At 42.2% G+C, this 15,499-nt stretch overlaps 1 protein-coding gene across 1 annotated transcript; it reads right to left on the reverse strand.

Moving 5' to 3' along the window:
* Nucleotides 1-43: 43 nt before the first annotated feature.
* LOC124060829 (espin-like protein) lies at nucleotides 44-15,424 on the reverse strand. Its single transcript, XM_046392173.1, has 11 exons — nucleotides 15,006-15,424; nucleotides 14,160-14,350; nucleotides 11,855-12,041; nucleotides 11,580-11,762; nucleotides 11,310-11,441; nucleotides 5,518-5,682; nucleotides 4,261-4,402; nucleotides 3,974-4,146; nucleotides 3,725-3,889; nucleotides 1,961-2,919; nucleotides 44-1,123 (listed from the first exon to the last, which is right to left on the reverse strand). Exons 1-11 carry the CDS (start codon nucleotides 15,297-15,299, stop codon nucleotides 592-594), a joined length of 3,123 nt encoding a protein of 1,040 aa, XP_046248129.1. The 5' UTR covers nucleotides 15,300-15,424; the 3' UTR covers nucleotides 44-591.
* Nucleotides 15,425-15,499: the final 75 nt, after the last annotated feature.

A 15,499-nucleotide genomic window follows, 5' to 3' on the forward strand; every position in this document is an offset into this window, starting at 1 on the left:
ACATAAAGTCAGCCTAACAAGAAATGAAATTACACAAGTATCTGTGTAATGATTTATTTTGTAATAATGCCAGAAATGGTCCTCATTCTGTCTGATAATTGATTCTAGGTTTTTTTAGTGAATATGAACCATTAACAGTTTCCTTATCAAACCAAGGAAAATGAAGCAATCTCAAAACAAAGCTGTTGACTCTCAGAAAAACACAATAGTACACCAGGTAGTCTGGATTTTCTAATAGGGCTGGGTATGGTTAGAAATTTGTTGCCAGTTTGATACCTGAGTTTGAATAGCAGTACCAAAACATTTACTAAAAAGTCTTAAAATACTATATATAAATATAGTTTTTTACAAAATCTTTTTAAAACTTATGAACAAAGTCCAAACCTTTGAAACGTTTACAGTTTAATGTTTTAACACAATAAAATACCATAAAAAATTAACAAAATGATAAACCAAATCAGGCAAAATCAAAGAGTTTTTGACATTTACAAGAACTCAATTTACAGATCAAACAATATTAGGTTTGATACCCAGCCCTAATGTCATCTGACCACAAACAATACAAAAATATCAAAAGGATGACACAAACAACTACTCAAAATCAAAAATCTCTGCCTCCTTCTCTTTCCAAAAAGCGAAACTACGGTCTATGTATTTACAAATTTCTTCATTGCTAAAACTGGAGATGTCAGTTCCACAGTGGAGCACCCCCTCATCAGGTGTGGGCGTCTGCACAATGACTTTAGGGACCTGTCTAACTTCTGGGAGGCTGTGTTTTATCAATTCTACAGTGCTTTCAGACTGACTTACAGTGTTTCCAAAGAACTTCACTTTAATGTCCTCAAAGCCGTCCTTCCACTCGCGGTTCCCAGCCTCGATGTCCTGTATGACAGCCTTATGGAAATCCCTAACCAGCTCCCAGGGGAAGCTCCCCACGTGGTCGAACACCTCAAAGCACAGCAGGTGCCTCATTTTGCGTTCGTCCACAGGCAGCTCCAACTCCAGGATGTGAAAGTACCCCAGCATGAAGAGATCCAAGGTCAGGTTGTCGTACTCAACCGGCACGCCATCCAGACGAGGCAGGAACTGCTCTGGGGAGTAGAGGGCTTGCTGCCGGTGGAGCCTGTTGATAACACTGAACGGTTATTCTCTTGTATGTACTAAGCTCCAACTAAACTCTGTAAGCTTTGCAAACAAATACAGCTAAACTTTCAGTCTACTAATGGAGCACTAATCATTTCAGCATTACAGACAGCTTTTCAGCCCAAACTCAATAAGATAAAACCCCAAATCATTAGCTTGCAAAGTTGAAAAGGTGCACATTATCAACATTAACATTCATTTGTTGCATTTCTGGCTAAGTAACAAATTTAAGTCCACTATTGACCCATTCAAGCTTATTACAAACATTAACAAAGAGTTCAGCTAAATGTTTGCTTTCTAAAGCTGTCTTTGCCAGCTAGATGCTAACTTTGTTTTATTGTATTGAACTTGGAACCCGTGGTTCTGTTACTATCAGTAATTCCCTTCACGTTGCACAAAGTGACTTAATCAGTTGCTGATATAAAAATACGTTTGCCTCTCTATCAACAAAATCTTAAAGTTTATGGGTTTTCATTATACTTTATGAAGGGGCTGGTACTAAGTAAACAGCATCTGCACAATGAATGAACGCATCTTTTTCTAGTGGTTCTCCACAGTTCGTGATGTGCTCAGAAGGAACGGGTGCAGCATAAAGTACTAAAAGATAAAGTTGTTCCACACAACAAACAATGCCACTGTTTCACATCAGACTTTCAATTAAGGTTATGACATAACACACTGCCTGAAGTGTGTAGTGTGTTTATCCTTTCCTTTCATATTTGAGCATGTCTGCTACTGTATAAGCTTTGTATCAATATTTTGGGTGAATTTTTGAGACATGACATTGACATAATGTGAGTAGTGCAGTTGGGTGCACCTGCGTATCTGTCTGGATGGGACACTGGAAATCATGTTTCTCCAGTTTCCCAGCATCTTGTTCACAGCACTCCTCTGCTTGAAGAAATGTCCCAGAGAACTGTTCATTATATTCGACTGGGTGCTCTCCACACTGCCCCTGCCTCCTGACGCAGATGAGTCGGCCATTTCGGGGTTTCCGCCACTCATCTTCCTCTCTGCTACATCCTTGCTTTTCAGTGTCACAGTGTAGGCAGATTTCTTCCAGTGGCCTAAGAACAGTACAACTATGCGCTCCTTTCTAAGGCTGGTTGTCTCTAGAACATCTGCAACATTTTCATCATAGTCAATGCCAGAGTCACTGTTCTGGTCTGTTTCTGGCGCTGGACTCAAGATTTTAGGTTCTTTGTCCGACTCTGTGGCCTCAAGCTGTGTGGAAGAACTTAACATGACAGCTTCCGGTGGCTCATCTAACAAAGGTGAGTTCTGTGTCTCAAAATTAGATTTCAGGGTCCTCACAGACACGCCGAACTGGTGGATTTCATCCTCTATCCTCTCCCTGCGACCTCTGGTTGAGTTCTGTCTGTCTGGAGCCTGAGAGAACACAGTGATCAGGTCAGTGTTGGGCATCTTGCAGTAGGGCTGGTCAGTCAGGTTGGTCATGAGCAGAGACATGCTCTTTACAATGCCCGAGATGCGGCCGCACCATACAGGCAGAGGAACTTGACTCGAGAAGTTTCTGAATTGTGTGTTGACGGTGATGTTCACGATGGGGGCTGGCAGGATGTGCCTGAGCTCCTCAGCTAGACGAGCCAGCTCCAGCTCGTAGCCTTCACAGTTCCTCTGCATGGAGACGTTGGCAATCTGCTGCTCCAGATAGATGAGGTCATCCTCAGTCAGCAGCTCACCAGAGGGCCCCAGGATGGCATTGTGGGCTTGGGAGTACCTCCAGCTGACTTTGGCATATCTGTTCCCATTTTCCTGTAAGAGACGAGGCAAAGAGCCGGCAGATAAACACATAGAATGACATGCTGAGAGATTTTTTTAACATTTCACATGGCTTAGACGTGAGAGGAAAAGAGTAATGATATAGTAAAACTATGATCCAGACCTCAAAAATATGACTTGACCAGCAATGTGTTATGTCTTCAGTGATTTGTTATATGCAATTAAAACTAAATGATGATGGAATTTCCAAGTAATGCAGATTTAAAATAGCATTACAAAATAAGACCACAATTTTCGCTGTGCTCATTGTGGTCTGGTGAGGCTGAACAAGCAATAGTTTAGAAGGGCATCTGAGTAAGCTGCACAGTATACAACCAATGTCTCTAGGTCTAATTATCCAATCATCAAAATAGTTTAGTTAGATTAATTTGCCTTGAATCTTGTTGTAAGTAAGCAAGTAAGAAAGTCAATGTTCTGATTTCGAAATGGAAATAAACTGGAGTTTTGCAAACAAACATTATCAAATAGCCCAAAAGCTATCCGCCTGAATGGGAATGCGAGTCGGGATGTGTCGAAAATTCAAACTCTTGAGTTAAAAATGAAAAGGTTGCATTAGAGTTATGAGGGCGTGGATATCAATTCTTCTTTGATGTCTGCTTGCAAGCCACCATCTGATTTAAAAAAGTGTGTGTTACATTACCTGAGTATTATTTCCTCTAATTCACACATACACGCTGTTAACAAACCCCTGCAATGCCTATTATAACCAACATTGGATTCGTAAGATTTAGATGACAGTATAAGCCTAAATCCATAATGATCTTAGGAGAGATGTTACCTTCCTCCTCTGATCCTCCTCATCCAGCAGCCTGGCCTGCAGCTGTCTCACCATGACTTGCCTCTTCCACTCAGCAATGGGCCGGCCTCTCTCATCGTGAGTGGGCACCAGGTAGTCGATGTCCGACAGGTTGGCCTCCTCAGTGGGCAGGACCACCATCTTGTTCTACACGCACAAGGCATTTTAGACAAAGAAAGGGAGCGCTAACAAAGGAAGGATGTACAACATGAGAAAGCTTAATGCACTTACTGCTTGCCCAGTGAAGACTCCTGATAATCCTGACTGTTTCAACGATTTAATGGACTTCATGTCGCCAAGACGTTTTCTGTCAGCCAGGAGGTTTGCATTAGGCAACATTGTCTTTTCAGCAGGGACAGTTATCTCACTCCCAGTGGCTTTGGTCTGACTGAAACCTTTGATAACTGTAAATACAAGTCATATTCTCCGTTATTCCACTGAGCATTTCAGTAGTGTAACAGGTGGTGCATTTTTTTTGGTAAAAGAGTAATTAAAGCAGATAAACAGAGATGCCTCACCGGATGTTGCGATTTGAACCTGCTCTATTTTGCTGACAGCTGTTTTATCTGGCTGTGTGGGCGTGGGTGAAGCAGAAGGTAAAGGAGGTGCAGAGGGGGGCTGAGGGTATCTCGCCTGGGGGCACTCCTCACTCTCAGGTTGCTAATTTGGACAAAATAAGAGAAATAGCTGAGTTGCGTGAAAAATTCAGGGTTTCATCTTATACCCAAGGCAAGTGTCATTTTCATGCACAGCACCCACATTGTTTAAGTAGCAAACGTACTTGCCCATTTTTGTGACTATGAGTGTGTTGGTCCTGAAATGAGGTGTGGTCAAGCGCATTGTTGGGGCATTGCTATCTTAAAGCTACACAATCCGAGCGTGCCACTGAACAATAAAAACCCAGCCTAAAGTCAATGGCAGCAAAATGATGCTATTTAAATGATTATTTCGATAGTAAGATGTGCCTACATAGGTGGCTTCACAACGTCTGTACCCTCTGCTTGTTACAAATTAGTGATGCACAGATCAGTTCTTATGACCCAAATCTGCACTGAGAACCTGAGAGAGGCTGCTTTCAGTAATTCTAAATGTTTCAATGCATGCAGTGATGTTACTTCAGAAAATACAGTTTAAGCAGCAAAACTGAAAGCTGTAGTTCTAAATTTGACAGGACAGAGGACACTTTGACCTTCTCAAAGAAACATGTTTTAGATACCTCTGATGACCCTCAGGGTGGCTCAGGAGCTCAGTAACTTGACTCCAAACAACTTCACTGTATGAACTGGACTGTGTGTAACCTTTTGGATGTGTAGAACAACTCACAACATTAATTAACATTAGATCCTGACTGATCCTTAAATAATCAATGAAGTTGCTGTCATTCATGTGTAGATGTGTTTGAAATGTTTCTCTTAATGGGGAGACACTTGTCGTTTTGTGCTTCAGGGATCTTTGCAGATAATGTCATGAATATTTTTACACATTCAAAATGTGTTCCTCTACCCACCTGCCACCCATCCCTTATTAATCAGAATCATCATTTTTAGGTCCCAGAATGCCTGATCTATGGTGATCTGCACATCACAATGACCTGTGCAGCCCTTGTCTCATCCTCAGGAACATTTGGCTACATTTGTCGTGTAGACAAATGGAGCTGGTGATGCGACGTAGGACTGGGAGTCAGCAGAGGCAGAGGATTCACTGACTAACAACCACATACCAGCCATTTGTGCCATGGACTTTAGACTACAGATCATTTAAACCTGAATGTTTACCTTTAAACTATCCATGGTTGTGTTACTGCTGTACGCGTCCCTGCATGTGTCACTCAGGCAGCCGTAGTAGTCGTCCCTGCTGCTCTGCAACAACACCGCCGGCTTCACCGTCACTTCCTCCTCCACTGGAGCGGTTACCTCGATGGGCTTATCTGCACAGGCTGTCTGTGAATATAAAAGACATACCTGTGAGACATTTGACGACCAAATATATGATATATAATATATAATTTCTGTTTTTAGCACTTGCTCACAGTTTTCTAAACACTGTACAATCTCACAATGATAAACTAGTAGTCTGGACCTTGGACAAAAAAATTAAAATTATTACTTGAGTTTCAAATTTTAACTGCTATCAACGGCAATATTTCTCACCCAACACGATGCAGGTAAATGTAAAGGTAAGTGATATGTATTTGGTTCTGCTAGAAAGGCAGGGGCATACTGAATGGTAGAAACAGAATTGTTACAGTTGGTGGGAAACAGAAATGCAAACTGAGAAGTGGAATCAATCACTATAATTATTTTTGCAATAGAATTTCTTTGGTTTGTTTTCTAGAGGTCAGCAAGACATGTACAAAAAAACGGGACACTGAAAAACATAAAGAAACCAGAATGTGTTAATCTGCATATACTCAGTTGAAAACAATACAAAGACAATGTATTTAATATTTTACCTCATCAGCTTATCCTAACATATTTCAAACAAGTTAGGAAAGGAGCAACAAAAGACTGTGAAAATTGTGGGATGTTCAAAAAACATCAGAAAAATCCACAGGTAAACAGATTCATTGGTAACAGGTGATAGGAACATGATTGGTTACGAAGGGGGAATCCCCGAAAGGCTCAGTCGTTCACAGGAAAGAATAAAGTGCCACTTTGTGAAACACATGCTCAAGAACACTTCAGTAAACACAGTACAGTTACGGTCTGGTTTTTCTTACTTTTTTCTATTTTATCAAACAAATCAGTTCAAGTCAAGCATGTTAGTTTAATCATGTACTGATGTACGTTAAAAGTGTTTATCTTGCTAAGGAAAGCATGCTCTAATTTGAAAAAAAAAAAAACAACAACAACAAATGAACAAACGGGTTAAACGAAATTAACTAGAATGTCCAGATTGAAAGTAACATATCAAAACATTTTAAAAGCCTGAAGACACTCACTATGAAACAAACCCACGCAGCAACCCACGGGACAAGTAAGCAACCTTGAATAATTGGCAGCATTTCACACCACTGTAGGAAGGATGTAGGATGTATGGAAACATTTAGATCCCATTTAATGAACCTGCATTGTCTTAATGCACTCCATGCAGAATGCATATCAAATTCAGCTCTCCAAGGACATTATTAGTAACCAAAACATCAAAGGCAGCAGTAATATGCTGCTGCATGCTGTTGTGCTTTGTGTCCATGAGGTGGTCCTTGCCATTTCCTCTCACGCGGCACTTTGAAGTCGAACAGCACGAAATATGCTGTGACACCGCTCGGGCGGAGGAATAAACTTCCCCGAAGTTGTGCAATCCACAAATAGATAAACAAGAGGGCTGGGAGAAGGGGAGGGGGAACCCGATTCCTTTGTGACCCTTCTCGTAACAGTTCAATGTCCTAAAAGCCATGATGAACTGGTCCTTGTGTGTGTAAGTGTGTGTGTGTGTGTTTAATTAGACCCAGTGGCCAGAGAGCATTTGGTTTTCATCAGCACCCCATCACAATTGCCACGCAGATAGAGATAGCCTAGCCCTGTTTTGGCCTGGATCCACTCTCCTGCTATCAAAGACCACAAAGAGCACGATCACTGCAGATTAGGAGCCAAGAGTTAAGAAACAGCTCCTCAGTGCTGTCTCATTGTCGAACATGCAGCCCCAGTAATCCATGGTCCCTGCGGGTCGAGCCGTGAGAGAGTTGAAGTATTTCAGAACACCATGTGTATTTAAAAAACATGCCTTGTAATTCTGCGCCCTGAGATCAATCATTAAAACAACCTGCTTCCATGTGAAATGTTCATGTTCTCGGTGATAAATTGTGATGTGGAATGTACACGGCGGGTGTACATTATACACAGAACACTATAGTGTAAATACATGTCCACTCGCATGTTAAAATACTCTCAGGTTTCCTGCATGGAGGACACTGCTTGAGAGGCGAACAACTGACTCACACAGTGTTTTTGCCAACATTTACAACTATTTTGCATCCACTGTAGCTAAACAACACAAATGATTTGTCTACATACTGGAACATTTAACTACTACTGGATCAGAAAATTATATCAGGAAACAGTAAAAGATAAAAAAGAAAAAAAAAAAAGGAAATCAGGACCAATTTGAAATAATCAACAATGACAACACATATTAGGGCCATGAGCCTGGAGTATTAGTCATGCCTAACCGTAAGAGGCCACAGCTGATCAGAAAACAGGTAAAACACTGCCAAAACATCTGCCAGTTAGGGCCTCTTTAACAACACTTACAGAACTTTCCTTTCATTTTACAAAACTAAATTACTCACCCTGTCCAGTCACTCACTTATGGAAAAAAAATGCTCAAAGAAAAATAATGTTCTAAAGCCCAAAGAGGAGGAAAAACAAGCAAAACTGCACCTAAAGGTGAAAATGATCAATACAACAAAATAAAACTTCCAAACCTGAACCTTGAGCAACTCTCCCAGTGCACACCGATGTGACTTCACCTTACAGTGGAACTCCAGAGGCACTGACTCGTGCAGCCAGGTACCTGGGATGGCTGCTCCTCCACGAGGATGTGACACTATCGTAAGACTGCCGACCACTCGTTTGACACCATCATCAGCATCTCTGCCTGTGACCACCAGGCACCGGGCAATAAACAATAAACTCTGATCGGAGAATGCGGTTAATAATTAAGGGAAAGGATAGGATGGCCGGTAATGTCACTAATGCATGGACAAACCAACGGGCATGTTGTTGCACGAAGGGAGGTATCAGCGGAAGACTTGTCAAAGCTGCTGGAAAAGAGACATTTTATCCACATGCGTTCAGGCTTTTTTTTTTTTTTCCACTGGGGACGATTGAATGGAGGAGCTAATTCATCAAGCTTTTTAATTGTGAGGGCTGGGGTAGAAAATGTGACAACGGAAACACAATGTGACAGCATAAGCTCTAATGTGGAAAAGCTGACCACAACAAACGGATGATCGTGTCTAATTGTGGCCACATTTTTCAAGAATTGATGACTTATATCATGCACTGATACACCAGTTTCCTGATGAATATTACCTCTGCCTCATCATGATCCTCGCATTGCAGCAGCCCTGCTGGAAAAACATTTTGAGCACCAACACAAGGTTGCCATTTAGGGCTACAAAAATTTGTTATGATAGTTAGCAATTAATCTGTTTACAAGGGGTGTAAGAAAACGCTGATACAATATTATGTTTCAGGATGTTTCAGTATCGATTCTCAAAAACACTACTGATTTTTAACTGTTTACATGCAAAGATCTGTAGCAGTTACTGTTTTGTTACCAGAAGAATCCTGTAAGCACCTTTGTTTTGTTATATTATTCACTGATAAAGGTATTCAGATCTCCAGAATCTTGTGAAAACACAGCCCCACTGCTGATTATTGTCATGATTATTTGTTGCCCTCTTCAATGTTAGAAAATAGTTTTTAAAAAATCAGCAAAACTAGCTGAGAAGCTATGACTAATGAATGGGGTTGAAACTGTAATATCACAGTGTGTATGAGGATATGATATAGACTTTACACTCCTGATGTGAAAGAAGAGAACGGAGGGCTTCTTAAGATGTGGATCTACATTATATCCTCTGACAAACTGAAGAACACAATATCTCCATGAGACTCACTCCGCTGATAACGTTGATGAGATATTTTCATGTGCGCAAATACAAAAAGCTATAAAAGCATGTGTTTTGTTTCTCAATTGAAAAAAAAAGCAGAAATTTTGACAATGTCCTGAAAAACAAAGTGATAGATTAGATGACAATGTGCTTCCTCTGTTCAAGTATTCTAAAAATACCATTCTCAAACAACAGTATCTTTGGCCCGATCGCTGTGAATGCAGCGCAAAAGCCACAAATGTGCGTGAAGTAAACCTCACGCCACACACTGTTTATTTGATTGCAGCTGTTCCTGAGATGCGAGATGAGGAGGAGAGGTTGACAGCGCTGAACGAATCTGACCTCGATGTGAGTGATCCAAACATGCAGAGAGGCCAAATGCGCCGCTCTCCCCCGGTCAGTGTCCCAGCTCATTTAGGTCGCTGCTCGGAAATGAGATTATCTGACTGACACTTTAGAACAGATGAAACCTGTGATCTACGCAGCACGTTACAAACCTAAAACACCACCAACAATGTAATTAAAGCATCTCTACTTGTACAGCTCCTCTCTGGAAGAGCAGCTTTCAAAGCATTAGTCTGCTCTCCAAATGTCACGAAAACCAATTAAAGTTTATTTCAGGTTTTCTATCAGATGACCCCTTTGTTCACATCAAGCCTCAAGTTTGTGCATCCAATTCACACGTTGCCAAGAAACGTGATACATCATTTTGTCTGCCACCAGCATTACACAGCATCCAGAGGTGACAATCATAGCACTCCCAAGTCCCTGGAAAAAACATGACACACAATCAAACGTGTGTTTGAAGCCAACGACATCCTGCTCTCCAAGTCCACAAAGGGATAGAGTTGCGGGTTCCAGGCATCGGAATGGTGAAAACACTGAAATTTAAGCTTGTGGATCCCATAACGGGCTCAGCCCCTGGGCCCTGCACCTGAGCCGCTGGAGAGGGGTAACTGATAGGCCCTTAGCTGGCGGCGGCTCTGGCTGCGTTCGACGTTGCAGCGGCCCCTGCGCTAATTAGCTCTCCATTGTTGATGGGAGGATTATTTCTGAAGGGGGAGCAACGCCTCGCTGCCTCCCTATCATCATCCTCTTCATGTATGAGTGCTGCTCTTCCCTGGTGATTTATTCATGGCTTCGTCTTCATTGGCCGACAGCTTTCCTTACTCTGTGTACATCGTTGTGTAGTCTGCACTACGCAGGCTGCAGGTTGACAGCTGCGAGTCTTTAAGGTTCAACAAGTCCACTGACTGACTGGTCCACATAGGATCTTCTGACAGTTTCCTCTGTTTCCGATTAAAAATCAACTCCACAAGCTCAAATTACAGCATAGGTATTGTCTCTAACCCTGTAAACCTAATTATTATGTAGAAATTTAAAAGAAAAACTAAGAAATCAGGATATCAAGAGGCTGAACTCAGCAAACGGACTGTTAGAGTTCAGTGCAATCCAGTTCTTACTGCACTGACCTCTGACTTGATCAGGCAGCACAAACAAGGTGTTAACACTAAAATATTCATCAGTCACATTAAGGAGCGCTGTGCTTTCTGCACAAAACAAAAGAGCTAATCTCAGAGAGTCCTCTGTGGCAAGCTGAGAGCGACCAATCTCCTCCTGTACTCATGGCATCGCCCTACATTAATGCCTAATTAAACACAAAAGCCATCTTCCTCCCCCTACTTAAACCTCTTAAACTGAGAGCAAAGCAATCAGGCTGAGTGGAAGAGAACAGTGCTGCAGAAGGACAGGTCTGACCCACATGAAATACATGTCACAAATTAAGAAAGTGATTCACCAAGGTTCCAGATGTCCGTTGTTGACCCCAAACTAGCTTTGATTTCTATGCCAAAGTAGGCAGCTGGATAGCACTGACACACCGAGAGGACACAAAGCAGGAGCATGTGTCAAGTAAAATTTACTGGAGTAGGAGAGAGAGAGAGAGCTTACATTTTTCTCCATGGCACGGAGATATCTGGCACATTCACAGTGTCCATTGTACTCTGCCAAGTCTGCAGGTGTGAAGCCATCAATATCTTGGTCTGTGGGGCTTGCCTGATTGGCCAACAGGATTTCACAGCACTGAGAGACAAAGGGACAATATAGAAGACAAAGAAACAGGTATATATATATGTATATATATATATAAATATTGTTGTAAGAATACAGTTTATTTAGACAAGAACAAACAAAAACAAAAGAAAAAAAGGTGCGCCCAACCTTCAGCTCTCCATTCTCCGCAGCATCATGAAGTGGGGTCCCTCCCCAGTAATCCTTGATGACCTTTGAACCCATTTCAAGCAGCTTCTCCAAGATGCAATAGTGCCCTCTGCTGGCAGCAAAGTGCAGAGCAGTTGCTCCATCTCTGTCCTGGCAGGACAGGCCGACCTCAGTACACGTCACCTATTTGGGGTTCGTTGAGAAGGATCACAGGGATGACTGAAAACAAAGACAAAAAAAGACAAAGCAAACAGCTGTCGTGCATCTCTACTGACCAGCCACAGCACTACAGCTTGGTGGCCCATGTGAGCTGCAGCATGCAGGCAGGTCATGCCATCATGGGCCCTCAGGTGGACGTCAGCCCCGCATTCGTTTACGAGATACTCTGCAACATGCAGGTGCCCTTCCTGGCAGGCCAGATAGAGCGGGGTAGCACCGATGACTGTCTGGTGGTTCACACACCTGTACATCAACAACACGGACGCACAAGGTTAAGTTACCAGTATCAGCCACTAAGTGCTCAAAAACACGTTGTCAGTATTGAGACCCATATCAAAATTCTGCCAGGTGCAACATACCAGTTTGACATGTAGATGATTCATGATGTTCAACACGCGCAGCAGATATTGTATATGTTATTATTAGCCAAGATAATAGCTATTTTAAGCTTCAGTCTCACATGACACAATTTACCAGGCAGGTTTTTATTAAGATGCCTTCAAGGACGGTACCAAAAAAATAACACAAAAGTAAACAAAAAGCTTAATACTTAAAATGATGAACAAAATGTCTCCAGTATTGTTAAATCATACACAGCAACAGAAGCATAAGTATCTGAACACTATAATGTGAGGAAAAGCTTTAAAATGCAGTTCTATATGTATTCATAGTAGCTGTAATAGCGTGTACAAGATACAGGGCACATTAGGAACAGAGAGAATACAAACATCAGATGATCAAAAGTTACACCTAAAGTGATGGAAAAACTTAAAGCTAAAACTTTATATTGTTAGGTAGGAATAACATATAACAATTGTACTGTTGCTTAATGTGGTGATTCTGCAGGTCTTGTTCTGCTTTGAACTAACTTTATTAGTATCCCACACAGGGGAATATAGTAATGTTATCCAAAACATAGTGTTATCTACATAACACAAGGGTGACATGTGATTGACAGTGTCTATTCATGTATTATTCACAAGTTTACCGATGGTCACACGTGATGGCGTGACCCCGCCATGCGTCATGCGAATTACAGTCATACTCTCCTGTAACAAGGAGATGAAGCAGGAAGAGCAACCATCTGGTCCTCACAGTGCCACTGTCTCAGGTTTAGGAGATGGAGGAGATATGGGATTCAAATTTCAGATGTTCACCTGCCCCTCTACAGAAGTGCAGTCTAATAAACCATAAATCTTTCTGAGTATGAGCCACAGCAATAAATGAGTCATCACTTGATAATATCCAATCGTTATCGGTATATGTGATTTTACTTGTAGTGAGATAAGTCAAACAATGGTTTGACAGCAACAAAAGAACTCTATACTGCAGCTGTACCCAAAGCTCAACTATCACATCACAGTCATATCACAGAGTGTGTCTAAAGATTAAGACTGAAACACACAGTCAGTGTGTTTGTTGTTAACACAAGTCACAGTCAGACAGTGAGTGTCCTTTATTCTTTGGTTACTGACTACTTGGTAGAGTTAGCTTTACATAAATAATAAAGTCCAGTGTAATAAGTAGCACTATTTCACTATATTAAGAGTTATTTGTGTGTGTTGAATGTAAGCCCAACATTTCAGTTAATGTGTTAAATTATCAGTCAGGTTAAACTGTACAGTATCATTCAGCCTAACTGTGATGTATTAAGTAGCTGTTGTTCCATTTTTCCCTGTCCTTCTGCAGAGGTTATGTGGAAACATTCAAAATTAGGATTTGATTTCAAACATAATACCCATGAATTTGTGTTTAAGAGGGAAATAAATAGCCAAACAATAGGACGATTCCAAACTGATTAGATCCTGATCTTCACAGGTAAGCTACCATCCACTGTAGGTTGACTGAACAAAACAAAAGCTGGCTCCCAACCCATCAGTCTGAGTCAGCTGTGATGCATTAATACCAGGGCTTGTGACTGATAGTGTGAAGCAGATATGTTGAAATAGCTAGCAAAAAAATTTGTGACAATCTATGTATTCGGTGTTACGATGTTGTGACAGGATGAGTGAAAATTTTATCCCGCTGGTGCCACTGGACAAAAAGTTGTTTGTTCTCAAGGGAGCTTAAATGTCTGTTGAAAATGTCGTGGCAATCCACTTGACAGCTGTCGAGATACTTAACTCTGAACCACACACGTCAATGTCGTGGTGTTGCTTGAGAACGAGCCAGGGGTTCAAAAAAATCAAGAGGATTCCTCCTCTGGGAACCACGAATACTCGTGCAAATCCTCAAAACAATCCATCATATAGTATAAAAGATAATAGATATTTCAGTCTGGATCAAATTGGTGGACACACTGTGCCACTAGCATTGCTACAATAACAACTAATAGCAGCGAAAGCAAGGACTGTAACCCACCCAGGTGCCTGCTGAATGAGCAGTTTTAAACAGGTGAGGTCTCCACTGGCTGCAGAGTAGTGAGCAGGTACAGCTCCACAGTTCGTTTCTACCTTTGCCACTCCTCCAACAGAAAGCAGCCACTTGATGACTTCCACACAACCGAACCGGGCTGCGAGGTGGAGCGCAGTGGCACCAGCAGCATCCATATCCTGGAAACATCCACAAAAATCAGATTTAGATGGAGCTCGATGCGTGATGAGAAATTGAACGCCTCTGGTGTATGGGTTTTTCACAGGGTAACACTCTTGATTATCAAGACATGCTGAAGGGGCTTCATTACTCATGTATCCATGGATACAGTGCAAAATATTAAACAGAGACAGTTCATGGTCGCCATTAAGAATTAACAAGGAAAAATAAGACAAACTCTTAGAGTTGTTCTTTTTTTAGGCAGGTTCTTGCAAATTCAATCATATTGGACCTGTATAATTTTGAGAAACAACAGATGCAGACTTGACTATATACAAAGCTCAGCAGGAGCTCCCCTCATCCATCTGGACATAATTACACTTGCTACATAACACTAATGGATACTCAGTAAGTCAACACCATATGATGTAATCAGCCGGTAATACATAAGAAAAGGCAGTGTACAGTACCTTTTACAACTGCAGTGATGTAACCTCATCCTGGGATCAGTAAGATGACCATCTAAAGCCTGAATTTAGTCTCACACATGCCAAAGTTGGTGGGAATTACCAAGAGACCTGGACACGTGGCATCTCTCCAAGGCATTTGAGATCTCAGGGTCAGTTTCTCTCCCTCTCTTTGTGTGTAGAGACTGCTCTAATTAGATACACTTACCTCAATGTTGCAGCCTCCTTGGTCCGCGAGCCATTGCAGCTCCCGGATGTTGCCAGTAGCTGCTGCATCATGTGCTGGCGTTGCCCTGTTCAAGGCCCGGGCATCAGCTGGCAGCCCCAACTCGCTCACCAGGAACTGCAGGCACTCCAGGCGTCCACACCTCGCTGCGTGGTGCACTGGGCCAGCACCTTGGGCATCAGTGATGGCAGATGCGAGGTGGCCGGAAGATGCTAGGTCCCTCAGGGTTGCAAGATCCCCGGCTCGAGCCGCCTGGATGGCCCGATGAAGCACCATCCCCAGCTGCTACAAGCAGGTTATGGCACACAGAGGAAGCCCCCTGGAGCTCTCTGGATCCCAGCAGGTTACCATCTCTTTCTATCTCACCCTCAACTCTCATACAATAACAAAAAACTCATTGCCTCCTCCCGAGCCAGGAAAGTGACACCCGAGCTACAGCCAGCTGGCCAGCATGGCTGCTGGGGAGAGAGGAGGGG

The sequence above is a fragment of the Scatophagus argus genome, chromosome 6 (genome assembly GCF_020382885.2).
Source record: "Scatophagus argus isolate fScaArg1 chromosome 6, fScaArg1.pri, whole genome shotgun sequence".
NCBI classification, from domain to species: Eukaryota; Metazoa; Chordata; class Actinopteri; family Scatophagidae; genus Scatophagus; species Scatophagus argus.